General features: G+C 39.2%; 1 protein-coding gene and 1 non-coding gene across 4 annotated transcripts in view; both read right to left on the minus strand.

Annotated features, from left to right (window-relative positions):
• Positions 1 to 2,818: 2,818 nt before the first annotated feature.
• DSTYK (dual serine/threonine and tyrosine protein kinase) overlaps positions 2,819 to 26,791 on the minus strand; it is a 65,766-nt gene continuing 41,793 nt past the window's right edge. For all 3 annotated transcript variants that reach the window (XM_056815793.1, XM_056815795.1, XM_056815794.1), the window contains exons 3-13: positions 22,809 to 23,487; positions 20,811 to 21,043; positions 20,254 to 20,337; positions 19,124 to 19,300; positions 17,589 to 17,718; positions 17,081 to 17,237; positions 16,590 to 16,722; positions 13,573 to 13,686; positions 11,676 to 11,790; positions 8,062 to 8,196; positions 2,819 to 7,339 (exon numbers count right to left, since the gene is read on the minus strand). In XM_056815793.1, coding sequence (XP_056671771.1) covers positions 7,152 to 7,339; positions 8,062 to 8,196; positions 11,676 to 11,790; positions 13,573 to 13,686; positions 16,590 to 16,722; positions 17,081 to 17,237; positions 17,589 to 17,718; positions 19,124 to 19,300; positions 20,254 to 20,337; positions 20,811 to 21,043; positions 22,809 to 23,487 — 2,145 coding nt within the window. In that variant the 3' untranslated portion in view covers positions 2,819 to 7,151. The remainder of the gene's footprint in view (positions 7,340 to 8,061; positions 8,197 to 11,675; positions 11,791 to 13,572; positions 13,687 to 16,589; positions 16,723 to 17,080; positions 17,238 to 17,588; positions 17,719 to 19,123; positions 19,301 to 20,253; positions 20,338 to 20,810; positions 21,044 to 22,808; positions 23,488 to 26,791) is intronic.
• On the minus strand, positions 7,672 to 7,734 carry MIR12320 (microRNA mir-12320). Its single transcript, NR_162853.1, is given in 1 exon segment — positions 7,672 to 7,734. It is a non-coding gene; the product is annotated as a microRNA mir-12320 (primary transcript).

Genomic DNA, 26,791 nt, shown 5'->3' on the forward strand with positions numbered 1-26,791 from the left:
TGCATTGAACATTTCAGAGCAACCGACTTGTTGGGATGTTTTAAGAGCATAGCTCTCAGAGAGTTTATTAATCACTACCCAAAAAGTCAGCGTGAAGGGTCCCAACTCAGAATATGTAGGACTTTGTAGACATTGTGTCTCCCTCTGCGCCCAAATTTAAATAGGGATTGTAAGTGAATGGGCCCCATCAGAGTGGGATAGCTGTGACAATGTAAATGTAGGGTGATTTGAAAATCTTGTTTAAGAAAAAATTGAACTTCCCACTTTCATGATAGTGGCTATCATGACTTAAATCTCTAATGAGTCTCATGGCTGGCAGTGCATCTGAAGGCTAAAGCTGAAGGTCTTCCATCCAACAATATATCTCAATGTATTTTCACTGCCAGTGGATACTAATAAAATTATCTCCATGTTGGGAATTCCTAAAATTTGATGTTAAGAAGGTTGTGAACCTTTGCCCTTCAGAAATTAATAAATATGAAGAGCTAAGTTTTTGGTTTGGTTTTCTAGTGAAACTTGCTGGAGTGAAGACCCTGGAAAATTTGAGTGCTGAGGACAAAACCCAGAATGAGCAGATGGAGACAGAATCATAGTTCAAAGGCTGAATAAAGAATTCCTAGGGGTACAGCTACAGCCAAGAGGAAGCAGTTTGAAAACTGTACCTTTTGGTTTATTGTCCAGGGGAGCTATCCCTCTTATAAAGTTTTTCAAATATTTCCTGGAAACCATTAAAATCATACAGGAGTGTATATTCACTAGACAGTAAAGTTGAAAAATTTCCTTCATTTTCATCATTGAAATAAAATCAGTTCACAGTAAGAGACTATATTTAAAGAGATACATAAATGTTATGCGAAATATCTTTGAAGATAATCAGTGTGATTGTTGTTATTGAATGAGAACTCACTAGTTTTTCTTCCTTGGAGTTAAAGATGTAACCACAAAAGCAGGACCAAACACCAACAACCAATTTCTATGCCTCAATTTTCTTACTGTCCAGGTAAAAATGCTGCCTTGCAATGTAGTTGAAAAGGGCATAAAGTTTGCATTGTCTTTTTGGAGAGATGAATATTCTGGCTTTACTTCTACCCTAAAATGAGTTCTAATCATTAAAATAAGATGTTATTAAATCTCCAGTCTGAAGACAATTCTACCAGATTTTCTTCTTCAGTGACCCTGAAGTAGTTATCTGGGTAGCATGCAAATGAAATCATGTTTTGGTAATTTACAAATGTATCTAATTCAAATTTTTCCCAGCACCTGATGGACAATAATTATTGCACATCAAGAGAACACTACTAAATGTTCACAAATGATGTTTGTGATGTTTCTCATTTTCCAAGTCTGATTTAAGAATTAAGAAAATGAAGGTAATATTTCATAAATAATTTGTCAATACTGCCTTTTTTTACCTTTTCCTAAATGTCAATTTGATGACAACCTTAAGATCATAGTCATAATACCTTTGAGACTAAAATTCAATTCATGTATAAGTGAAGATATGATTTACAAATATTCATCCTTGTGAAAATACTTAACCAGATTTGAATCTTTAAGAATATTTCAACTACAAGTAGAAATTTTAAGTATAGTATGAAATGGTCAATGTGTATGCTTAAATTCGTTTTTTGACAAATTTATAATTTGGCCGCATTGTGTAAGAATTTCATTCAGCCATGGAGACTTGTTTCCTATTTTGTGTTCATAGTGAATAAAACAATGTATAAATCCAGTTCTGTCTGTGGCATCTTCTTAATTTTATGCTCTTATACCAGAATAGACATGAAAAAGCAATCCCTTGCCTTGACCTTCCATTCAAGAAATCTTTGGAGACTTTTAGGACCTTTTTGCATAGATAATTAAGTTGGGTAAATAACCTTTTTTGTCAAGAGTCTGTTTTGAAGTATAGCAAATTTTTAAAAGTACTTTAAAAAAAATTTTTTTTAAGAGCTGGGATAAGATTTTTCCAACTAATAAAAATGTGTTGCAGATTGGCTGTAACACATTATGACATCACACTAGAACCAATAGAAATGCCACCATTTGAGTGAGAATAGAATTTTATGGCAGCAAATATGCATTTAATAAAAAGTTTTAGTTACATACTGTGTTTTAAATTTCACATACCCTAGGCTTCAGCTCTGGTTATTAGCCTGGAGACATCAGCTAAGCTGAAGTCATGTGGTTCCCTAGGAGCTGTTTCACATCAAAGTGAGGGTTGGGAGACAGGGAGGAACCTGGGATGCAGAAAAAGACTCCTACTTCCCAAAAACCTAGAGAGTTAAGTATATAGTGAAGGAGCAAGAAAAACTGGCACCAATAAGAGAAAGCGGGGAACAACTGAATGTGGAAGCCAGTGAGAAAATTTACATTTAACTTCTGCTTGCCAGATCTGGGGTAGATCCTAAGTCACCTGTTCCCTCAGTGCTTCTGCTTGCCCATCTTTAAAATAATAACTGGGGTAAAGAAATTACTATTTTTGGTGCTTTTTCAACCTAAAGCACTATGTAAATATGAGGTCATTTACACAAAGTAGGTACCTAAATGTTTTTTAAATGACTGAAATCCAATATTGAACAATAGTAACCTGAGACTACTGCTAATAAGAAACACCTGCCGAGTCCTCTTTGGAAATGAGCCATGCCATTTCACCAAAGGCAGGGACTGACTCATTTGGATGTGTATCCCCACCACTGACCACAGTGCCTTGATGAGTAGGTGTTGATTAACTGACCAGAGGTATCACAAAGACAGTGGGAAAGATGCTATTCCAGCCTCTGGTCAGTGAGGGAATATCAGGACAAGACAGAAGCAAACCTAAAATGTTAATGTGACCTTTATTATACAGCACATCTGGTGTTTGATGCACCTGACATGTATACAGAATAATCTATAAAAACCAAACCTTACCATTCAAAAATTACACTAAACAAAGTCTTAACCCACAGTCGCGTCTCTTAAAAATAAACACAATATGGCCCTGCAGTAACATGGTGTAGTACAAAGTAGGAGAGGTCATAAGAATTGGGAGTTTGTTCCAAAGTAATTTCTTTTGTTATTGCACTTTCATCCTAAACATTTAGTTTGTTAGATTTTCCTTTAACACTGTAATAAACATCAGTCCTTTAAAACAAATAAAAAGCACTACCCACAGACATTATACAACAAATTTGACCAACTTTTTCCATGGCTCTCTTAGCAAGCTGGCCTCAGTATCAGGTGCATGTCACATAAACACATGTGCCCAGAGCCCTTGTGATTAATGTGATTGAACTAAATGTTTAAAAAAAAAAAAGCACACCATTGAATTGAAAAGTAAAATCTCTTTAAGAGCAGTAGTACTACTTAAAATCCTGAGGGAATTTTCAATTCCTCCAGTTCTCCCCCAGCCCTAGTTCCAGACCCACTGGGAATCAGTAAAAGATTTTCATTTTTAGAAAAGGTAAAAGGCTGTTTTCCCAGCAAATTGCAAGGGGAAAACTCCCATAAAGATAGAAAAGCAGCTACTCAGTGACCACTGGAGGGCTGCTCACCCTGTGCCAACAAGGCATGACTTTGGCATTACCGTGTATAAGTCAAATACTAAACACCCATTCTCTGTAGGGAAGGGCTACAAGGGCATCACTATTTCCACAAGTGCCAAAAAGAACACATCCTGTTCTGCTTCTAAGTGTAAAAAATAAGCCAATGAAGAAAGTTTCGCTCAGTGCAGTTAATACCCCTTGGGTTCTATAAATTGTTTATAGCAATCAGATGCTGACCACCCACCACTCTTCTTGCGTCACTAAACAGTTACCTATAAGGCAAACAAAGCTATTAAAGCTTCAGTGAGGTCCATTTGGTCTCTGATGGCCTCTTCAAAGATATTAAAATGTAGCAAAGAACAGAATAATATGGTCAGCAGCTGTAGCTCATCTAACTTCTATGTTTGGCATTCTCATTCCCATTTCCCTGAACATTTAAGGTTCTAAATTTAAGTTAATTTGGGAACAGCATTTAGTACCCTGGAAAATAACGTCTTAGAAATTAACTCCCTCTTTGGATGGTCTCTAATAAACAACTAGCCCTTTCCTAATTAGGCTGACCCTCAGAAAAGAGGAAGATTCACTGAGTAAAGGAGGCTGCTCTGTGCTATGAGCAAGAGGCCAAGGGTTTTGCTGGGTAGCATCTTCCACAGGCATTTCTCAAATTTTAGTAGCCTGAATGTGCTTGCTGGCTATCAGAGTGAGGTTCATTATCAATTCAGACTCCTAACCTCTTAGTATTCTATACTTTCAACTGATTTAGGAGCTTGTTGATTATTGAATATCAGGCAGAAGCTCACTAGCTATGCTACTTTATTTAGAAGAGGGTACAGAAAAGGATCATTTCTCCATGAGTTCCTTTCCTCCCTCCCTGCCTGCAACCACAACTGTCTTCACTTGGCGAGGCATGTGTGTAACCCAACACTCGTTGATGCAGTGTTGTTCACAACACCTGCTGAAATACCACAATCTAGACTTCAATGGCCATTGCATTAGAGAAGAGATATTATTGAACAATCTAGTGTCTCCTAAAGTATGATACAGTACAATTCATGACATTCATTCACTTAAACAAAAATGTGTCAAGATAAGGAAATACAGTTAACAATGTCAAAACAAAAGCAAACATTCGTTCCAATGGTAAACTTGCTGAGTGTTTAAAATAATCCCCCAAGCACCCAAGACTGGCTGGCCTGGCCACTATGCACCTTGCTTTTCTCCGATTTATTTTGTCCTTAATCTCACTGGCTCCCAGAAAATTAGTAACATATGCATGTACATGTGTATATACTTACAGGTATATAGATGGATCATATGGATATATACATAAATACATTTTACTTAAACACACAGAGGAATATGCTAGAAAAGAAACATTTGTTACAAGACCAAACCAACAGAGACAAGGTTGAACCAAAAAAAAATCTAGTGGATGGGGGAGGAGTATGCTGCTGTGTGTAAATGTAGCCATGAGCTTAAGGACATCAGAGGCTGTGGGTGTGTGTTGTGAATGCTAAACTCAGTCTAGACATTTTTTAACCCACTTCTAGTGTGACAACTGATTAAAATGTAAGGGGACATAGTTACAAAGCAGAAACTGTACAAGACGTTTTTGAAAGTCCACGCAGAACAGATGTCTATTACTGTCTTTTTTTGTACATTCTCTACTCTTCAGCAAGGAAAATAAATACGAACTTTCCCTAATTGAGACTTAGGTTCCCTCTACCACAAAAATGCTGGTACCTACAGAGCCCAAAAGGAAAATTGGTTAATACTGGTAAGACTATAACAGCCCGGAGAAACAACAGATGCTAAGGGTCCAAATCATTTTCCTAAGTAGGAAGAATGCTCTAGATAGTCCACATAAAAGAAGTGTGATGCCTAAGGTCTCAAAGATAAGTAGTTGCCTGGGTCTTCAACTGCAAGTGAAAGTTCTTGGTTATAAATGAAACTTCTGAAGTGTTAGGCACTGCAGCAGCCCCTGCTAAAGATAGTCATCAAACTAGGCTTTTATATCAAGGTTCTGGCATTCTCCTTTTCCCATATGTTAATAGTCAAGCCAAAAAAAGACTTAGAAAGTTTCAGCAATAAATGCACCATTCATTGTGCATTTTGTACCTGGTTGCAAAGTATTCCAGACACTTTAAGAACAGAACACAGTAAAGCAGGTTATAGCTGCTGGGACACATAGACTAAGTGACAAGCAGGAGTTTCTCATCCTGATCCACCAATCCTGTCAATTCTCTCTATTCCTCTTATTTAAACAAGAAAGAGCTGGGTAACTAATACTCTGGGATTCAGAAGAGCTGGAAGCCAAGATTTAAGAAGAACGGAAGTGACCATAGGAGTCTTTCATATACCAAACCCAGATCTCTTCCACTTCACCTTCTTTGTGTGTGTGAAAATTCCTCCAAGGACGTTTCTGTCTTCCACTGCTAACTGTGAAGGGGGGAGTGACCCTTCCAGGCAGACAGCTATATGCAGTAATTGTGTACCTCTGAACCTGCTACAGTGCTCTTTTCTCTCTCTTCTGTTAGTTTGTCTTCTAGCAAATGATATTTAAGAGAGAAAGAAAATAATGAACAATAGAAGGCCTGGTTAAAAGATCTTTGATAGCAAGCAAGATTTTAAAATGTCAGTGTGTTAGGTTCAAAAAATAAAGAGAAAGATTTGTTTTTCAAACATTTAAAAACACAAACTGGTTATCTTTCTGGGAGGTCTGAACTTAGGTAACTCCCATAAAAGCCAGTGTCCTCCAAAGTGTTTCTTATTTTCTTGGGTCTCACCCAAACATTTTAAACTGGGCTATGCCTACCCAGATACCCCAGCCCACCAAGCATCACTGTTATCTGAAGCTAGCTTCAAAACTAAGAAGACAAGATCTCACCTGCAGCCTCTGGGGTTAACAGTAACATGAGCTCTTAATAACTCATTTCTTTGGGGAAACCAAAGTGGTGCAATGGTAAAACCTTCTCCCCAAATGTAAACTTCGCTGGCAATGCAGAGCACTGCTGACTTTATTTACAGCTACCAAAACCTGAGGCTTCATGCTGCTGCAATCAAAGAGCTCTGGTTACAGTCAGGAAAAAACAGACACATCTCAACATAATTCTTTCTCCCTCTGGCCCTCTCTCATGTTTCCCCTCCCCAAATTCCATCACCTAAACTTGACATTTCTGAGGTCCTATCCTGACAACTGGATGGAACCAAACTAATTAACACCTGATAGAATAGAAGTCAGTCAGATGATGTCTCTTTATATTATTGACTTCATAATACACCATCCAGTGCTTTGGGAAAATTCACGGGTCTTAGAAATGAGAAGGCTCCAAAGGCCAAAATCTCCCACACTTCAGCTTTTATCTGTGACCTAGACTGTTTTTTGCTTTTGTATAGACTGCTTGGATCATTGCCACAAACAACTGATGAATGTGCTAGGACAACAATCTAACTTCTCTTAGTGACTGAAATCACCATAGTTTGAAGCTGTCTCAAGTTACAAAGCCAAAAGCAGTTCCCTCAGAAGTTTCCTATGATGTAATATAATGCCAAGTTTTTCCTATAACCAAGGAGTTTAAAAACAAGAGGATAAGAGAAGATAGAAGAAGAGACAGGGAAAAGATGTCTTCAAGTAGAATCATCTAGTCCTTTGCTTGGTTGCTCAGAGTTTGACTTGCACAGCCGGTCCATGATACCCTGGAGCATGGGCTGAACAATGCCTAAGAGAGGCCGCCGGGAAGGATCACCATCCCAGCAGGCTTCCATCAGCTGCCAACATTCTTCATCAAATACCGGGAGTCGCTCTGGCCGGGCTCCTGAAAGTAAGAAACATGAATATATGATTCTCTAGAGCCAGTCTGCAAGGAACCAGTGCAATTCATACCTCTCCGCACATTGTTCCAGAGGTGGTCCTTGCTGGCACACCTTTCAAATGCTTCAGGAAGCTTTACAGAACCCGAGCAGATGTACCAGAAGAGGATTCCAAAAGCATAGCCATCCAAAAGCATAGACATCATAGAAAAGGCATCTACTCCCATAGCTTCAGTGCCCAAGTGACCCAACTGAGATTTAAGATGAAAAACAATAAAATAAGGGTTGATTTTTTCAAGTTGTAGTAGGACTTCTATTAGGTTATGTTAGGATGGAGCAAAGGAGGGTTTCTGGAATTCCAGACCTGTCAATCAACTGTGGAATTCCAAAAATCCTCCTTTGCTCTATCCTAAAGGGTATGAACTACATATGGGAGATGAAGAGAATGAAAGTAGAACGATATCAGAGGAGAGGGAACCATTCTTTTCACATATTTAGGGGGAAAATGTTGATCATTTTTCTGAGAGGGTTAAATACAAAATTTTCTTATGAAGAAGAAAGTGGATTTTTCAACAACTTGGGAATTCTAAGAATGGAACCACTGCTCATTCCTGTGTCAGGGTTTACAAGAGACAGAGCTAGCCAATCTAATGCAATCCTTATTCCTTGGTCACTCTGATCAGCAGAAGGAAACAGAGAGAAAAGGGCCAGGGCTTGGCATTCCTACCTCTCCGCACATTGTTCCAGAGGTGGTCTTTGCTGGCACACCTTTCAAATGCTTCAGGGAGCTTTACAGAACCCGAGCAGATGTACCAGAAGAGGATTCCAAAAGCATAGACATCCACAGAATTATCATATTTCCCTACACAAAAGAGGATGAGGAAACAGTAAGCCACACTCACAATGGTGTATTTGTAGAGAACTTTATCCCTTTTTCTCCTCCAGAGGCCTTTCATGTCTGTGAGTTCATCTGAGTGTCACAACAACCTATAAGGCTGCCAAGGCTTTATTATCCACGTTTTATAGATGAAGAAACTAAGGATCATGAAAGTTAAGTGACTTGACAAAGGGGATGCCAAGAGTTATCAAGTCAGGAATAAAGCTTAACAAGAACAATAGCATGAGCAAGCATGGAGGTGAGATGAAACGTGGGTGCTAATACAACTGGGGGGGGATGAGAGCAGAAAAAACTTTTATTTAAATGTCCAATAATTAGCAGCATTTTAAGCTGTTTTTCAAATAGGCTAGAATTCTCATTTAGAGCAGTGATGGCAAACCTATGGCATGGGTGCCAAAGATGGCATGGAGAGTGTTCTCTGTGGGCACTTGGGCACACCCCACCCCTAGAGTTCATTACTAGAAAGGCAGAGGGACTTGAGCAGAGCTACTCTCCCCTCCACCATTGCTGATGACATTTTTTCCACACACTCCCAACCCTCTGACCAGCAGCCCAATCGGAAGGTTTCCTCCCTCCCCTATGGGTAAGGGGTATGTGGTGTATGCTTCACACTCCATGGGGGGAGGGGTATAGCAACTGGTCGGAGGGTAGGGCCCTGCACTCCCTCTCTAAAAGGTTCACCATCACTGACTTAGAGTATTGCATGCCAAATTTACAATATATATATATTTATCCCCTAATTTGGCTATAAACTCTTGTAAGAACACACTCTTTTTCATTTCAGTTTCAGATGTCCCCCAGGATCCAGCACTCTATTCTGCAAATAACGGATGTCTTATTTATGGAATTGAAGTTGAACTTAATTTTAAAATAAGGTCACACCAAAGAAAGTGTATATATACAAAAAAGTAATGGGAAATTAGGATGGATGGGGCCAAAGTATATAGGATCTTGAAAGTCAGGCACAGCAATTTGGACTTTCATTAGTGAACAATATTATTGTTTCTAGAGCAGAACAGTAACATGATAAAAGTGTGGTTTAGAAAAATCAGTCTTCTGAAATAAGACAACCAGGAGAACAATTTTATTCAATAACAGCATTATAAAGACAAACAACTATGAAAATCTTAAGAACTCTGTAATGCAATGACCAGAGGACATGTCAGAGGACAGAAGATAAAGCATGCTCTACATCTACTTCCTGTTAGAAAAGTGATGAACTCAGGATATAAGTATGAGATGTACATTTTTGAACATCACAAATCCATTTTGTTTAACTATGCATATTTGTTACAAAGGCTTGTTTTTTCTCTTTCTTTTCCCAAAGGGAGAAGGGAAGAGATGAGCTAGAAAATAAATGCTTAATTGAAAAATAATTAAGTAAAAAATGTTAAAAAAAAAAAAGAATCAGTGTCAGAAACCTGCAGGAAAGATTGAAATGAAAATCACCTCAAGGGATGGAAATTAAATACGAGGCTACTGAAATAATCTAGTTACCAAGGACATGTATATATTAAAATAATGCTAATGGAAATGAGGAAAAAGGACTAAGAGGCATTTTGAAGAAAAAATGATAAGGCAAGGCACAGGACCATTCTAGACAGCTAAGCCTTGGATTGTTCCACTTCATAAAAGGTTCTGGAAGAGATCCTGTGAGAGATGCCAACTAAAGGGAATTCCAACTTTAACACCTTCCAATTTCCGATTTTGACCAATGGCACTATTGCTGTCCAACATCTAGCTCAAAACTTTAGAGTCAATTTTGAATCATTATTATTCTTTCTCCATCACCAGCAGTCACCAAGTCCTTTCCTCTCTTCCTTTTAAAATTATCCCAAAATGATAAGAAAGATAATTTCAGAAAAAAAATGGAAAGATCCGCAGGAACTGATGCCAAGTAAAATAAGCAGAACTGAGAAAATACCATACACAGTAACAGCTATATTATACAATGATCAACTGGGAAAACTTGGCTACTCTTAGCAATACAATGATCTGGGACAATCCTGAAAGACATGATGGGGAATGCTCTCTACCTCCAGAGAAAGAACTGTGGAGTCATCTTTCACATCAGTGTATTTATGGTTTAATTTTGGGGTTTGGGTTATGTATGAGTTTGCTCTTACAACAATGGCCAATATGGAAGTGTTTTGCATGACAATAAAAATAAAAATCTAAAATAAAATAAAAATAATCCTGAATTTGTCCCTTCCTTTTCATTCCAACTACCACCAACCTAATCCTTATAATTTTATTTCTGTAATAACCCCTCTAGTTTGTGTCTCTGCTCCAGTCTCCAGCTTCTAATCCACATTACATATAACTAAAAACATATTGCCTTATACATACTACTTTTAAAAAAATGAATCCTCTACAGATCAGAGAATATTAGAGCCCAAGTTGGGAAGGGGATATAGAAACTTAGAGATCATCTAGTTTAGAGGATATATATATAAAACCTTTATAGATGAGGAACAAAGAGGTATAAGAACTTGTCCAGTGTCATACAGGTGGTTGATGGTACAGTCAAGAGAAGAATCCTGGCATACTACTCCCCATCTAATTTTTTCTCACTATACCACAACTTTTTCATTATACTATTCTTCTGTTCAAGAACAAAAGAAAACAAAACTTTCACTGTTTCCCTGTTGTCTAATATACTCCTTTGCCAGGATTTCAAAGTCCTCCATAATGAGATTAGTTTTCCCACAACTTTCCAAAAAATGAACCTTACTCTAGCCAGCCTTTTCATCCTGCTGTCATTAATGTTTTCCCCCAATCCAAACTTCCCAGAAATGTCTTCCTCTTTTCCCTCTGCCATTCAAAAACCTCCTACATACCTTCAAAGTTTGTCTCAGATTCTACTTTCTCCAAAGGCCTTCTCTTCCAATACTCCAGTCTTCAATGACTCCCTCCTTCTCTGATCTTGTATAGCAATAATAGTATGGCATACATAATTTTCCTTTTATCACATATTCTTTAATTATATGTATTTTATGTTGGTCACTAATTATTTCACCTACTTTAGCATAGTCTTTCATGCTATATTATAAGCTCCTTGAGGGCAGGAACCATTGCTTATACTTGATCTCCCCCACAGCACCTGTGCACAATCCTGGGTTCATAGGATGCCTGATGAGTGATTTTATTGATTATACATCAGAAACCTCTGAAATGGTACCTGAGAGATTTGTTGGTGGTATTGTTGCCCTTATGGTTCCTTCTCCTTTGACATACTAGCCTTTCTGTCTGTGTATGTGTTCCTCCTCTCTTCTCCAATAATTTCTTCCTCCTCTCTCTTTTATTCTTGCTTCCTTCTCCCTTACCTATGTCTATGGCAAGACAATTGCATTCAGGGATATGGCTTAGCTCTTCTGGTAGTTTTCAGAGCTAAGAAAGTTGTTGAACCCTGTCCTAAACCTCATTATCTCCATCAGTCTCACCTGTGAAGAGCTCTGGGGCCATATGGATTGGGGTACCCACGATGCTACCAGACATCATGGCCTCAGGCTTGCAAAAGCCCAGGTCAGTGATCTTGGCTCGGTTCTGCTTGTCAAGCTGCAAAAAATGCAAAGCCAACAGTCAGATAATAATACTCTTCCCCTTTCAGCCTCCTGGTTTTTGACCATCTGGTTTAATATATATCTAAAAAAAAATCCCCTCTACAACATACCCAACAAGTGTTCATTTAGTCTTTGCCTAAAGATCTCCAGTAAAGGGGAAATTCATTGCCTCCCACATTCCATTTCTGGATAGGTATCATTGTGAGGAAGCTTTCCCTTATATCAGGCTTAGATTTGCTTCATTTCACCTTTCACTCATTGTTCCTGATGCCAAAGGGAACAAGTGTGATCCCTCTTCTAGGTAATTAACCTTCAACCACTTGAAAACAACTCTCATGTTCCCTCTTTTCCAGGTTAAATATCATTAAATCTTTCAACCAATCTACAAATGGCATGAAATTAGGCCCTCTTTCCCCAATTTTAGTCATCATTCTCTGAATGCTATTTCGCTTTTCAATGTCCTTCCAAAGATGGGATATCCCATACTCAATGCAATAGTCCAGACAGAGTGGGACCACAGCAGGGGACAGCAGGACAGTAAGTATAGCCTAAAATCTCAATGGCTTTCTTGACAACCTTACATACACACTCTAAAATTCTAAGATCTTTTTCAGATGAATTGCTGCCTAACCAACTCACTTGTAAAGTAAATTCTTTGAGCCCAAAGGTAAAAATTTACATTTATGTCCACAAAATTGCATTTTATTAGTTATGATTGATAGCCTGATTTATCCAATGTATTATCTATCCCTTCCAACTGTCATCTGAAAATAATTTAACAAGTATATCATCTGTGCCTTTATTCAAGTCACTGATAAAGATGTTAAATGTTGCAAAGCCAACCACAGATCGCTAGGGTACTCATCATGGAGATCCTTCTCCATTTAAATATAACCATTAGTGACACTTAGAGTTTAGCCATTCAAAATCTGAATTCATCAAGCTATGCTATGCTGAGTTTTTCTTCCACAATAGCATTAAAGACTTGATCAAATACTTTGTTAAATTTTGGTTAAACCATAGTTACAACATTCTCCTGATCTATCAGTTTCATGAAGCTATCAAAAAAGAGAAAATAACATTAGATTATTGAAATGGTGATTTTTGTCTTCCAGTTATTCTGGACTTCAGATTCACTTGCAAAACAAGTTTATCTGGAGAAGCATTTCTGTTCCCAACTTCCCCCTCAGGCCCAAAAATATATACCACAAGGTTGATGATTAAAGCAAGAGGAGGCTCCCTGATCATTTGAGAAAAGTATCTTAAGACTCCCAGTAGCTTTCTCCACTGAAAATCAAAAAAAAAATACTAAGTCTCACAGTCTAGCTGACTGTCTGGGAATTTCCTAGGCTACATTTTAAGGAATTTTGAAGACCTCTCTCTTTCCCAAATAGCTCTTCTCTCTACACCAAGAGTCACTAGAAATATAGAGCATTGATGAATTATATGAAGATTATAACTCCTTTCAAAGCAGAATGAATCAGAAGATAATTCTTTGTAACTGGAATAACAAAGTTAAAGCAATGTTAAAATCATTTTGCCTACTAAGTTACCTAGATCCATCTCATGCCTCTTGGAGAACAATTTGCATTTCTAGCTGAGGCAGAACAGGCCAGGCCTGAGGCACACTCCCCGCCACTTGGCCACTCTCCTCCTCCCCAAGTGTCTCTGATCACAAATCCAAGGTCTAGTTTGTGATAGCATAGCTGCTATCTCTTCACTTCTCCCATCCAAATTCTTTCTATCAGAGGCTTTAGCCCAAAGGAGCAGCCCTTACCAGCACGTTCTTTAGTTTGATATCACGGTGGACAAGCCCCTGGCTATGCAGAAAGCGGATTCCCTCCACCACATCCAGGGCTATCTGCAGGCGCAGCTTCAGAATCAGCCCAGCCTATGAGAGACAACAAAATTCACTTGTCATATTCAGGATAACTCCTCACTTCCTAGTTGTTCAAGTAGGTAAAGATACTTTCAGTGAAGTTATCAAAGAGACAAATGTACTCTAATATAGAAAGAAAGAAATAGGAAATAAAGCCTGGGGAGGTAAAGGAGGAGAGGAGTAAAGCACAGAGCAGAACATTTTAAGAAAGACAAATTCAAATCAAATCCCCTGGAAGTCACAATGAGGTAAGCTCAACAATTCCCATGTCTGGCTAAGACTAGGTGCAATCTAAAAGCTAAAGAGACAGTCTTATTGATGATACCTGGACCAAGAAGGGTACCAGTATCATCAACAGAACTGCCTTTCAGCCTTAACTGTAAGAATTTCTACATCCCTCAAACAGATTTCCTCTGATTGCTACATGAGGGGCTTATTTTACCACAACTGAGTCAGATTTGGCTTTATGAATTGCAAATGCCCAAACTGCCCACAATACTTTGACCAGCTGCCAGCTCCCTAGCAGACATTAGATTGCCCACCATGCAGTACTAATCATCAGTTTGGTCTACACCAATGGATGATATGAACTCATCTTAGCTTCTCAGAAATGGAGAGAGAAAATTTATTTTTCAGAATTATTTTCCATCTTAAGCCATTAGCAGCCAAATGTTTCTCAAAGTTCCTGATCCCTTGTGGTATTTCTACATTTCCCCCTGGGCTGCTGTTGAGGCCTCCATATGCTGGGCACCATGTGGATTCAGCGGGAGGAGACCCACCCAGATGCTCTGTGGTAAATGCTTTCCTCTTCCCCTATGCTCCCACTATAGTGGGAAGGGGAACTTCTCTACAGGCAGATTAAGAAAAGCTATGCACTTCCCTATTATTGTTGTAGCTTTGGGCAAAGGAAATTCATCATCTAACTCAAAAGTTGGCCATAATTCCTGTTTTTCATTCAAAAACCTTCAAAGGTCAGAGTCTATTTCTTAGAATGGCATTTGAAGCCCTCCATAATTAAGTCTTAGGGTATCATTTTAACCTACCTCTTACTATTTCACAAAATAAATCCCCTGCTTCAGTCTGTTTTGTCTATTAATTGCACCACCTCCTGGCCCCCTAACAATTTTTGGCTATTTCTTCCAATGGTCCTTTGATCTATTCCTCCTACTGGGAGCACCCTTCTCTGCCTATCCAAACCTTGCCCATCCTTTAAGGGCTAGCTTAAACCTACCTACATTGTAAAATTTTCTTTGTCCATTCCAGCTCATACATAATGTTCTTAGTGTCTATATCACCCATCTCTCAATCATATACCAGTTGGTACTTTTATTTATCTTTTTCAATGGTATTTGTCTTCCTCAATTAGATTGTAAGTTTTTTGAGCATAAAATCTGTGTTCTCCATATCTTTATATCCCCCATAATGCTATAAATATTTATTAAGTAACCTTTACTATGAGCAAGGCATCATGGAGAACAAATATGGCTCTTATTAAGGAATTTACAAAACATAAAAAAGAATAACAGATAATTTAAAGACAAAGCAGAATGAAAGATTAATTCCATGAGAGACACAAATAGTTATGGGTGGTATTAGAAGGAGAGAAAACTCATCTGCCTGAGGGAATCAGGAAGTGGTATTTGAGATGGGCCTTAAAAGATGTGTAGAATTTCCATAGGCAGGAATTGTGAGGGTGAGGGGAAAAGGAGCATTTCAGACAGAGGAAGCAGCATAAATAAAAATACAAAGCACATTTGTATTCCAAGTAAATGTTCTAATCTGATTAGGGGTACAGGGCTGGGGTGTACAGAGATATAGAAGACTGGAAAGGTTGATAAAGCCAAACTAAAAATTGCATGCCAGGCTGGAGTTTAGATGTTATTCAATCGGCAGTGGAGAGAGAGTGAAGGGTTGTTTGTTTTTTAATCAGGGAAATCAAAAGACCAGAGCTTTGCTTTAAAAGTCAGTAGTTATATATAAGTTACACTGGCAGGGGGCCAGACTAAAGGTAGGAAGACTACTGAAGTAATTCAGGGAAGCTATAACAAGGTCTCCACTACAGTGATCATTCTGAGAATGGGAAGATGGAGATGGATACTAGACATTGAAACAGTAGACTCAGTAGATCTTGATGAACAGCCTGATGTGGAGGAGGAAGGAGAGGAAGGATGACTAAGGTTTTGAACTTGGATAATTTAGGTAATAACTATCCACAGAAACTGCAGTTGAGGAGGAGTTGGTTTTGACAGGGAAGATAATGATGTCAGTTTGGGGCTTAAGTATGAAGATTCAGAAACAAATCCAGGTGGAAATATCATGCAGACAACTGGAAAACTAGAATGAGAGCTAACAAAGAGTAGTCTAAAGAGAGATGAGGTAGCCAAGGTAAAGAAAGAGGTTCAGAAACACAGGGCTGGTCAACAGTTTCAAGAATAGGTCACTGGCCATGGTGAGTAGGAATTGAATTGTATCCTTTGAGAAAGCACATTCAGGAAAGTTATGTGGATGAAAGCATAGAAAAGTACTTTATTATGTAGCAGGTGCTCAATAAATGTTTTTGGCTGAACAAAGAGCACCTCACCTACCCACTAAGAAACTTACTGAGTAGAAAGCAGGAGTTATGAGAAGTCTGCATGTTGATTACAGTAAGGAGCCTGGACTTCACTATGATCATGAAAAGGAAACCATCTAGATGATTATACTCTAGATATAATAAATATATTCTAAAGCAAGAAACCATCTCAGAGAGTAAAATGTTGAAGAAGGTCTCTTGGCATCAAGCAATGAGGGAATCAAGGAAACTAATTTAGCATTTTGTAAAAACCTGGAAGCTCTGAGCAGGAAAAGGAAGAGAGTAAGAAGGAGAGCTAGGAATTTAGTAGGCAGTCTGGCCTAGGTTATCTCCCTGCCCTCACCTTCAGCCCTGTGTAAAGGTCCCGGTGTAGCCGCTCCATGATGAGCAGCACCGCAATACTGGAGCCACCGCCGTAGTTGTAGTCGATGACGGAACCATGAAGATCCACCAGACGCTCATGCTTGGGCAAAGACCTGGTAGGAGGGAGAGGGGTCTGGGCTGCAAACCACATGCCCCATTCCTATAAGGCATGCCAGGATTCAGGGAAGAAAGGCCCTCTAGATTAGTTCAGAGGACAGAAATCTGACTCACTTCCCAGGCCAGGAACCTTAAAGTAGCTGAGCCTCCATGACCAACAAGGAAAGTAACACAGAAAGACAGGGAAAGGAAATTGGAACAGGAAGGGATTTAGGCTACCAAGGAAGCCTTGGCCTTGGAGGGAGTCCAGTTTCAAGCCCTGGTCTATAACAACCCAGCATTTAGAAATGGAGACCAGCAGACCGCTGGTTGCTTCTACGCCTTCTTGCCCAAATAGATGGAACCATGACCCACCTCATATAGTGAAACTCCAATGCCAAATCATTCCAGTGCTTCTCATCTGGAGGAACAACTGACTTCAGGGCACAGGGGAAATGGCCTCCCCAATTGTCACACAGGTACACCACACCATACTGTCCCCGGCCCAGCTCCTGACCCAGTTTAGGTTTACCTACAAGGCACAGAGATAAAGGATGGCTAGGGCTCAATGAGCTCTCTCTGGGTGTCTACTTAACAGAGAACAACAATTTTAAGAGAATCATAACTAGTGGTCATCACAAAACCTTTGGAAGTGATTTATTTGGTTTAATTCATACATGTTGGTGTTATCTGGATTGAATGAATGGCAGATCCAAATAAGGAACTTCAGTAGTTTAAAAATAGATTAATGGTTTACACTGATTCACAAGGATGGAAAAGAATTCCTAGCAATCATCAGGATGGGTATTTTCATCAAGGTTAGGGCAGAATTAGCTGGTATCCAGCCCCTTCCTCTATCCTGCTCAGAAAAAATGAGACTCACGGTGCACCAAGACATCCTGCAGGGAGCGGCTCTCCAGGGAAAGGCGGGCCAGGCGTGGGGCATGATCTTTCCGAACCTTTAGCCAGAGGTCTTCAGTTTTCTCCAGACGGCCTGAATGCCCAGCTTCCAGCTAGAGAGAATAAACAGGAGAGATATGACCATGACCTACTTGCCTAGAGTCTAACCATAACCACACACACCCCCAGCCCCAAAAGAATAAGCAGATGCAGATGCTACAAGGCTGTGGATGAGCTGGTAAACCTGACTCCTATGTTAGATTGAGTGCCTGAGAAACCTCTTTCAAATCTTGACCTTGCTACCTGTATGACCTTTCTATAAGTATTTCCCTTTTTTATAAGTATTTCTTCTCATGTAAAAATAAGGGTGTTTAGTCTAGATGTCATCCAAGACCTCCTCTATTTCTAAACCTACCATCCTATCACCACCTCTCTCTAGTGTTTGAGGCAGCTGGGATACAGTGTGATACAGTGGATAGAGTACTGGACCTGGGGTCAGGAAGCCTTGAATTCATTTTGATCTCGGATATTTACTAACAGTGTGACCCTGGGCAAAGCACTTCACTTCTGTTTGTCTCAGTTTCCGCATCCATAAAATGGAGATAATAATAACACCTACCTCCCAAGATGGTTGTGTGAGGATCAAATGAGATAATATTTGTAAAGCACTTAGCACAATGCCTGACACTTAGGAGGCATTTAATAAATGTTTCTTTTCTTCATTTCTTTCTTTCTTCTTCCTTTTTTCCTTCCTTCCTTCCACAATCTTCAAAACAAAGGGATTGGACTAAATCATCTCTAAGTCCTTTCTAGCTCAAAATCTATGATCCTTCTATGACACAGCACCTAGAATGCTCTGGGACTTGGATATGGTCCTTTCTCCCATCTTGACTTTTCTGTTGCTCATTCTGTGAAATAGGGAAAATCATTTGGGCTTGCCCCTATCCATGAATTGGGTTTAACAAATACACAAGTGAAAAATAAAGTTCCCAAGCATGACTTCAAAGGATCGAAGCATACTTCTTGCCTCTTGGCTAAGAGATGGCAGATAACACATACAGAATGAGGCATAGGCTTTCGTAAATAACCGTTCAGTTGACCTGTTTTGTTTAATTGTGTTTTATTACAAGGAAGGGTTCTATTAAAGGGCCAGGAAAGTTATCAGGAAGAAAGACCAATATTTTATAAATGGCACCAAAAGAAGGATTATATATATTTAAAATAAACAGAGATGAGGCAGTTAAGTGGCTCAGTGGATAGAGTACTAGGCCTGGAATCAGGAGGACCTGGGTTCAAATCTGGCCTCAAGACACTTCCTAGCTATGTGACCATGAGCAAATCACTCTACCCCATTTGCCTAGACCTTGCTCTTCTGTCTTAGAGTCGTCACTAAGAGAGTGGGGGTCTAAAAATAAGATCAACAAATCTCCGAGTAGAACAAAGTCAAGTCAATTCAAATGGACAAATAGAATCATCCCCCTCTCTGAAATAACCACATCACCTCATCCAGAAGCCCACCTGTCGCAGGGAAGCTGCAAATGCCTCATGAGAACTATTAAGCCGGGTCCGGAACTGGCTGCAAATGCTCTTGGCCAGCTTGGAGGCACTGAGACTCTCAATGGCATCCTGGGCCACTTTCCTCTTCCATTCTGGAGTAACAGCAGGTGGACTTACCCATGTGATTCTCTGGATAATCTGTCAAGAAAGGAGCAGTGAGCTCAATAACAGAAAATGAGCAGAGATTACAGAAAGATTCAGTGTCTACAGATGATATTCTGGATCAGTCAGGCCAAAAATAATTGAATCATATGAAATTTGGGGCTCTTCTCTTTTAGAATACATAATAGTTAGGCTTAAAACTAGGGATGCCAACACAGAGGAGACTTAGAAGAACACAGAATCCAACCACCACACTCACAAATCCCAGAAAAAAAATCCATTCAAAACCATCAAGTATGAGGTGTGGCCCAATGAAGCATCTCTCTGGAGTTCAAAGACGAACAGCCAACCTAAGTTCTATAGAAACACACCCACTGTCTCAAGTGACAGAACAGGACCCCAGCAAGAAAAATACTTAATTATGGGAAAAGGAGAGCTAGTGGAGGAAAAGCAGATGTCTTTGGTTGCCCTTATCAGAAAAAAATCCTGCAGATCTAAGCTAATGGAGACTCATTTGAGTTCTCTAGTGAATAAAAATTTTAGTGGAGAGCAGCCAGGTGGTATAGTGGATAGAGAGCCAGGCCTAAAGTAAGGAAAACCTGAACCTCAGACACTTACTTGCTGGGTGACCCTAGGCAAGTCCCTTAACCCCAATTGCCTAGCCCTTACAACTATCCTGTCTTAGAATTAATATTTAGTATTAATTCCAAGACAGAGAAGGTAGAGGTTTAAGAAAAAGAAAACCCCAAATGGAATCATGAAGAGTCAGACACAACTGAAGACAACTACACACCAAGAAGTTAGATCTGGATAAAACAATCCTAGTTTGAATCCTAGCTCTGCTAACTACTATCTGTGAATTTGGGCAAATTATTTCTCTCTGACCTTCAGTTTCTTTACCTGTTAAGTGAGTGGTTTTGGCCTATATGGCCTGTAAGCTCCCTTCAAACTCTAAATTTATGATTCTCTGGCCAGTCAGGCACCCATACCTGTTTGATCTGCTCCCACAGCATCCTGGTTACTGTTGAGCCTGAGTGAAATGTAACTTCAACATGATAGGCAGCATTTAAAATCTGGAAAAAAAAACAATAACAACAACAACAACAACAACAACAACAAACCACAGACTGCCAAGTCACTGTGCCCTGAATCAAGTGTCTGTTTCAGAAAAGGAAATAAAGATATTGGCTTCAAGAGCATGCCCTAGCCTTAGGGTCCTCAAGTTTGTCCTTTACACCAACTTGATAAGAGCAAGGTCAATGCTTAAGTGTTCAGGAACTCATTATCTACTAGGAAGGTCTGAAGGTGCCAAAGATTCTTTTCTCTTCCCCATTCTACTTTTCTGCCATTTTAATGCTTGTAAATACATCTCTTGGGGTGGCAGACAGATTAGGGGGCTGTGGGGGGGATGACATTCAAGTGAGATTTGTTAGTCATTTTGAGGAAATGAATTTGGTAGAAAGAGGGCTTCTTTTGGGAAGTTATGTGTGAATGATGTTTCATCTGTCACCAACATTTCCTTTTTTTTTATCATTCTTTTAGGTACCTGTTTGAGATAGTTACTAGTGATGTGGACTGAAACATCTTGGGACTTTTCCAGACTCTGCAGACACCGTTCCAGGGTTCCCACAAAACTCTCACGAAGATAGTCCACTGAGCTGATCAGCTTATTGGCCACAGCCTGGTTAAGTTGGGAGATGATGAGTTCCTGGATCTGACGGATGCAACACTTGATCTCTCTGGTGCCCACTGGCTCCCCATTCTCAGGGATGATGACATCTATGGGAGATAGGGATGGGAGCTAGTCAGCAGATGGGAGGGGGGGGGCATACTGAATGGAAGGGTCACCTATGACAAAAGTTCCAAAAAATTTATACTGACAGTGGCTATGGACACAAGGGTGGTAGATCCAGGCATGATGCATGAAGATTAGTAATTATATAACTAAAGGCCATGAAATTGGAGACAACACACACCCTCCTATTGGGTCCTATTCTCACTACTCTTTCTGTACAGGGCATGAAAGAGATAGACTCTTGGTAAGAAAAGGGGGCAATATATTGTCATTGGCCCATTACTGAGAAGTGTTATATATTCAGCAATTTCCCTTATATTGGTGAAAGGCTATAATAAACTATACACACTCCCCTTGACAAATTCCCTTCTCAATCAAGATACATTTATTATTAATAATGTTGGTAAGACACCTAGCTAGAGTTAAAGGTATAGTCAGTGGTCACAGAATAATAATAAATAAAAAGAATAACACCTATACAGTGTTGTAAGGTTTACAAAACACTTTATAAATATCTTATTTTATAATAAAAAGATTCCAACTGGCCAATATAGGAATTTAATCTGAAGAACTGAATTCATTAAAATTATTAAAATTATAGGGGCAGCTAGGTGACTCAGTAGATAAAGCCAGTCCTGGAGACAAGAGTTCCTAGTTTCTGCTCTCAGACATTTCCTAGCTGTGTGACCCTGGGAAAGTCACTTAATTCCTACTGTCTAGCCCTTACTGCTATTCTGCCTTAGAACCAATACTTAGAATACAATTCTAAAATGAATACTTAGAATACAATTCTAAGATGAAAGGTAAGAGGTTTTGAAAAATGACATCAAGAAGTAGAATTTTGTGTCATTCCCTTTTGACTAGGGTTAAAAAGAGCCTGTGTTATTTATGGGCTAAAATCTAGCATACCATGAGTAGTAAACCAATAGCCAACATAACTAACCAATTTAATAACTCTGGCGATTTACAGTTTTCATCCAATTTGATTAATAGTCAAAAAGAGTGGAAAAGAAAGTTTGAAATGCTGATCTGGGATACTCTCTTGAGATGAGACTTAGAGAGACCTTGGTGAGGCATGAAGCTAAAAGTTAAAAGACAGAAAAAAATAAGCCTGAATATACTAAAGAAGGTTGAGCAATGAATTCATAACAACCTTCAAACATATGAAGGATTATTATAAGGAGAGTAGTGAACAGCTATTCTCCATTTCCACTCAGGTCTGATTAAATATGAGAAAGAAAAAAACAGACATACTGCAAATTAAGGCTGGAAAAAGAATTTCCTAATATTCAGACAAATGTCACTACAAAGAGTTATAGAACTTTCTGGAGACATCTTTTAGGAAGTAGACATTTTCATCTGGCTAGATCTTTTTTTCAGCCTTTACCTTTCATCTTAGAATCTATGTATTGGTTCTAAAGCAGACAGAAGAGCAGTAAAGGCTAGGAAATGGGGGTTAAGTAACTTGCCCAGGGTCACACAGCTAGGAAGTGTCTGAGGCCAAATTTGAACCTAGGACTTCCCATCTTTAGGCCTGGCTCTCAATCCACTGAGCCACCTAGCTGCTCCCCCTCACTAGATTATTGAATGCAGGATCCCTGGGAGGGAAGGAAAGGAAAAGTTGACTTAGGGATCCCTTCTGGCTCTACAAATTTATATGCTCAGTTTCTATAAATCCAAAAAAAGAGTCAGAAGATCCAGTCTGCCCAGCCTCCTACAGAGCTCCCTGACAATCACGCAGAAACCTACCTTTGAACTCCATGTTGGCAGCATCATCCAGAAGTTCTTCCTTCATGATGTTGAGAGTCTCTACGATCATATCCTTCATCTCTTCCTGCTTGCGGTTGGCAATGTTCATCAGTGACTCATACAGCTCATTTTCTTTCTTTCGAGTGTACTCAAGCCGCTTTGGAGTGATCTGTAGGTCCCGCTGCATGTCAAAGGCCTGGTTGATAAAGATATCCAGGCACCGGCAGTGCACCAGGTTGAGAATTGTGGCTGCATCTACAAGGTGCATCTGTAGCACCTGTTGAGTGAATGTGTGCAATTGTCTCAGCTTATCGCTCTGTTCCACCAACATGCTCTGAGCTTTGGCATCCAGGCCAGAGGTCCCACAGTTATAGTGACAGTCACTCAGGTAATTTAGATCAACTAGCTGTCGGTGAAGTGATGATCTTGCAGTTTCCATTCTTTTCTTGGAGGAAGGGTGGGGGGAAATCAGCTTGGAGCCCAACTTCGGTACTTTGAAAAAGAATATAGGCAGAGAAAGCCGTTCCCGGATATTTCTCAGTTCTTCCTCATCTACCTCTGAGAGTTCATCATTGTTGATCGCAAAGATCACCACAGGCAGGACACCATTCACTAACTCACCTAGAGAATCCACTAGGGGCTGGAACCCACGGCACGGCACAACCACAATGTCCACTTCCTGGAAAGTGGAAGGAGACTACATCAACACCACTCCTTTTCCTAACTATTGCCAGAATCTAGCTGCCCTGAATGTGTGCTCTTTCAAATTTTCTACTTCTTTTTCCTGGTAAGAACAGTTTTTAGAAGCCACTTTAGATAACTATTCATTCATACAAAAAGAGTGTAAACCCCAACCAAAAAAGCTAGGATGAAGGGGAGGAGGCCCCACTGACCATTTTAGGCTAAAAGAGCATTTAATTTCTACTTTTCCTTCCTGCTTAGAAGCTATCACTATGCCCTTGGCAGTCAAATAAGGAAGAAGGACTGTGTAAGGGATAGAATGAGGAATAAATTAAGCTGGTAGAAATATTGATAGAATAGTAGACTGCTCACAGCATTCATTATGAATGTAAGACTGGCTTCTCATAGAAGTTTATAGGTTAACTTCAAACTTCAGTTGCTTCAACCCAAACTCCTTATTTTGACTCTGAGATGAGATGTTCAGCAGAAAGATGAATGAACCTTCTACAAGTTTCAAGGACTATCTTGGATAGATCCAGATTCTATTCCTCTTGCTAGCATCTCAAAGCACCTGAAATCACAGATGTTCCTGTCTATTTCATCAGTGGCTAAAGGCCCCGAGACTCTTTTCCAGTGTCCTTGCCAGGGCAGGTTCCAGCTCTGTAGCATTAACTCGGGAGGTTACTTTATATGCACAGTTACATGTGATGTATATACTCATAAATTTTCTAACAGTTTGCAAACATAAATTTTACAGTGTCTAAACTGAACAGAATCTGTTCAAAGCTTCACCTCTAGAAGTTTCAGATATCCAGATTTAAAATAAAAGTAGATTTCCAAATGCAAACAACATTCCCTCTCTTTCAGATGAATACTGTGTCTCTTCTTTACTTTACTTTGGCAATAAATATTTTTGATAGGAGCTTTTAGAATACACAACCCTATGTGCCCCAACCCTCTATACGACCTTCTATTCCTAAGATTCTGCTTCTTTTCTAGATTGATAAAGACAGAGAATTGCCAGACTATTCCTTTCACTAATTCATCTTTCTATCTAGCAGATACTTTGGAGTTTTTATGATCTTTCTTGTCCTACACAAGCCCCAAAGGCCTTCGTCTTCTGGTCACCCCAAAAAGGCTCAAAGTAAATTTATTTCAGTTCTCAAGTTAGTGGCATAGTTTTAATTCAGTTGGCCATCTTGACCAAGTTCCATTAAGCTGAAATGTGCTCTAGCTATCTCAGTGTTTGTAATCTAAGGCCAAACTGTACAAATCCACCTACTCTTCACCCAAGGCTGTCATGCCAAGATGAGCCTGGCTAGCCTATCTGCACTATAAAGTAAACTACAACTATTCTGGTTAGAAAAGTAGTTTGGCACCCCCCCCCTTCTGTGTAGTGCAAACCATTTTCAACATCTTGAGCCATACATATATCATATCACCTAATTCTCTTCAGTAAAAGAAATTCAAGTGACATTAAGAAGAAGTAAATACATGAATGCCCTTGGAAGAAACTCTAAAATTAGATAATTTTCCAGGGTAAAGGTGGAGGGAAAGAGAAGAAATGACTTTTTTAAAATAAAAATTCTAAATTAAAAAGGAAAAAGCAACATTTCTATATTTCTACAGACTTCCCTTGAGATATAAATAGACCATGTGTATATAAATCAGAATCAGAAAATTTATTTTCCAAATAAAGGTTTTTCAAAGCAAATTAATTGAATGCCCACATGTGTGCAAGCTCATCACAAAATGGGCTCAAGAGAATTTCAAAAAGTACCCCAGGAAACTCCCAGGCTAATGCATTGGTACAGGTTGAGAGACCTTCCAAAACACATCCTGCACATAACAAAAGGTATAGGAAATAGTTGTGCCATTCAATTCCCTTCTCCCCTTCCTAGTCCTTTAACTAACTTATTGAAGTTAGTCTATTCTGACCATCATGGATGCCAAAAACCAAGTTTTGCTACTGGCATAGATTTGGCAAGTACAAATTAGATTGGAATGGCATATGTGATTCTGAAATATTCTCCATGATGGAATGATTCATGCCAATGGCCGTAAACAAAAGGGGAAGCCAGAGCTGTCTCCAGGAGACAGAGAGTGAAAAATAATAATCAATATAGACTGAAGTGAGCCAGAGAGGTACACGACTGTGTGATGGCCCAGATGAGAAAGAAATGCCTTAAAGCCTTCCTTCACAATTAATCTTAACCACTTTCCGAGCAGAATTATGTAGATTGAGTCATACACCACCAATTCAGAAGATCCTGACTCATACACCATCAATTCAGAAGATCCCTCTTTATCTAAAATTGCTATTTGCACCTCACCCAAAAAAGTGAAACCCAACAAGACTAAGTAAAAGATTTTACTCTTAGCCCTGTCGGGGAAAAGGGATCTTCAGAATATCGTAAGCTTAACAGTTATTACAAATTTCTGAAACGACTGTTCTTAAGACTCACCCTCTTAATGCCATAGAATTCCCAGGTTATTGAAATTGCCCTGAAATTATTAATTTTGCTGGCAGGATTGAGAGAATGCTGAAATGAGCTAAGTGCCATTCAGCAAACATCAAAATTCACCTTTTGTGAATTTTGAATTTTGCTGAATAAGGGGGAAGAAAAAGGAAATGTGAAATTGGACATTTTTAATAACAAGAAAAAATGGCTATTGTGTGCATATCTTGCTTTTTTAATTTTTTTTTACATTTCCTAATCCAAATACCCCAAGAGGATTACTATAGAAAACTCCCAATAGGGGGCTTCCTTTGCCTAATATGCTCCAGAGGATACCAAGATCTATGTAAGATAACCAGAAGCTGTTACTACAACAGCCAACAAATACCTAGTAACCAGTTTCTCTCTTTGTGATGGAAAAAGTCAATAGAGTAACCCAGAAAGAGGGACAGAAGTAAGGCTTGGAAAAGAAGCCAGAATTTCCACCCAAGTACTTGGTATTTTACAAAAAGCAAGAGAGATCATCATAATATAAGCACATGTACACTTGTAACACCCAAATGCAAAAGTACTGGATGTGCCTCACAAATATCAGGTATTTGAAAGAACTTTTTATTCTGCTCTATCATTAATTAACAGCTGAGTTAATAAGCATTTTTTGAAGGCAAGAAGTTATATATTATTTTTTATGCTGGCTGCTTAAAAAGTACCAAACACTCATAATATTAATGTCATTTCTCCATTTCCCACCACTGCTAAAAGACCTTTTATGAGTTATAAAGTTCAGGGAATATGAAGGGCTAAGCAGCAGAGCAGACTAGACTGGGTGCTAATCTTAGAGGC

The sequence above is a fragment of the Monodelphis domestica genome, chromosome 2 (assembly GCF_027887165.1).
Source record: "Monodelphis domestica isolate mMonDom1 chromosome 2, mMonDom1.pri, whole genome shotgun sequence".
In the NCBI taxonomy this organism is placed as follows: domain Eukaryota; kingdom Metazoa; phylum Chordata; class Mammalia; order Didelphimorphia; family Didelphidae; genus Monodelphis; species Monodelphis domestica.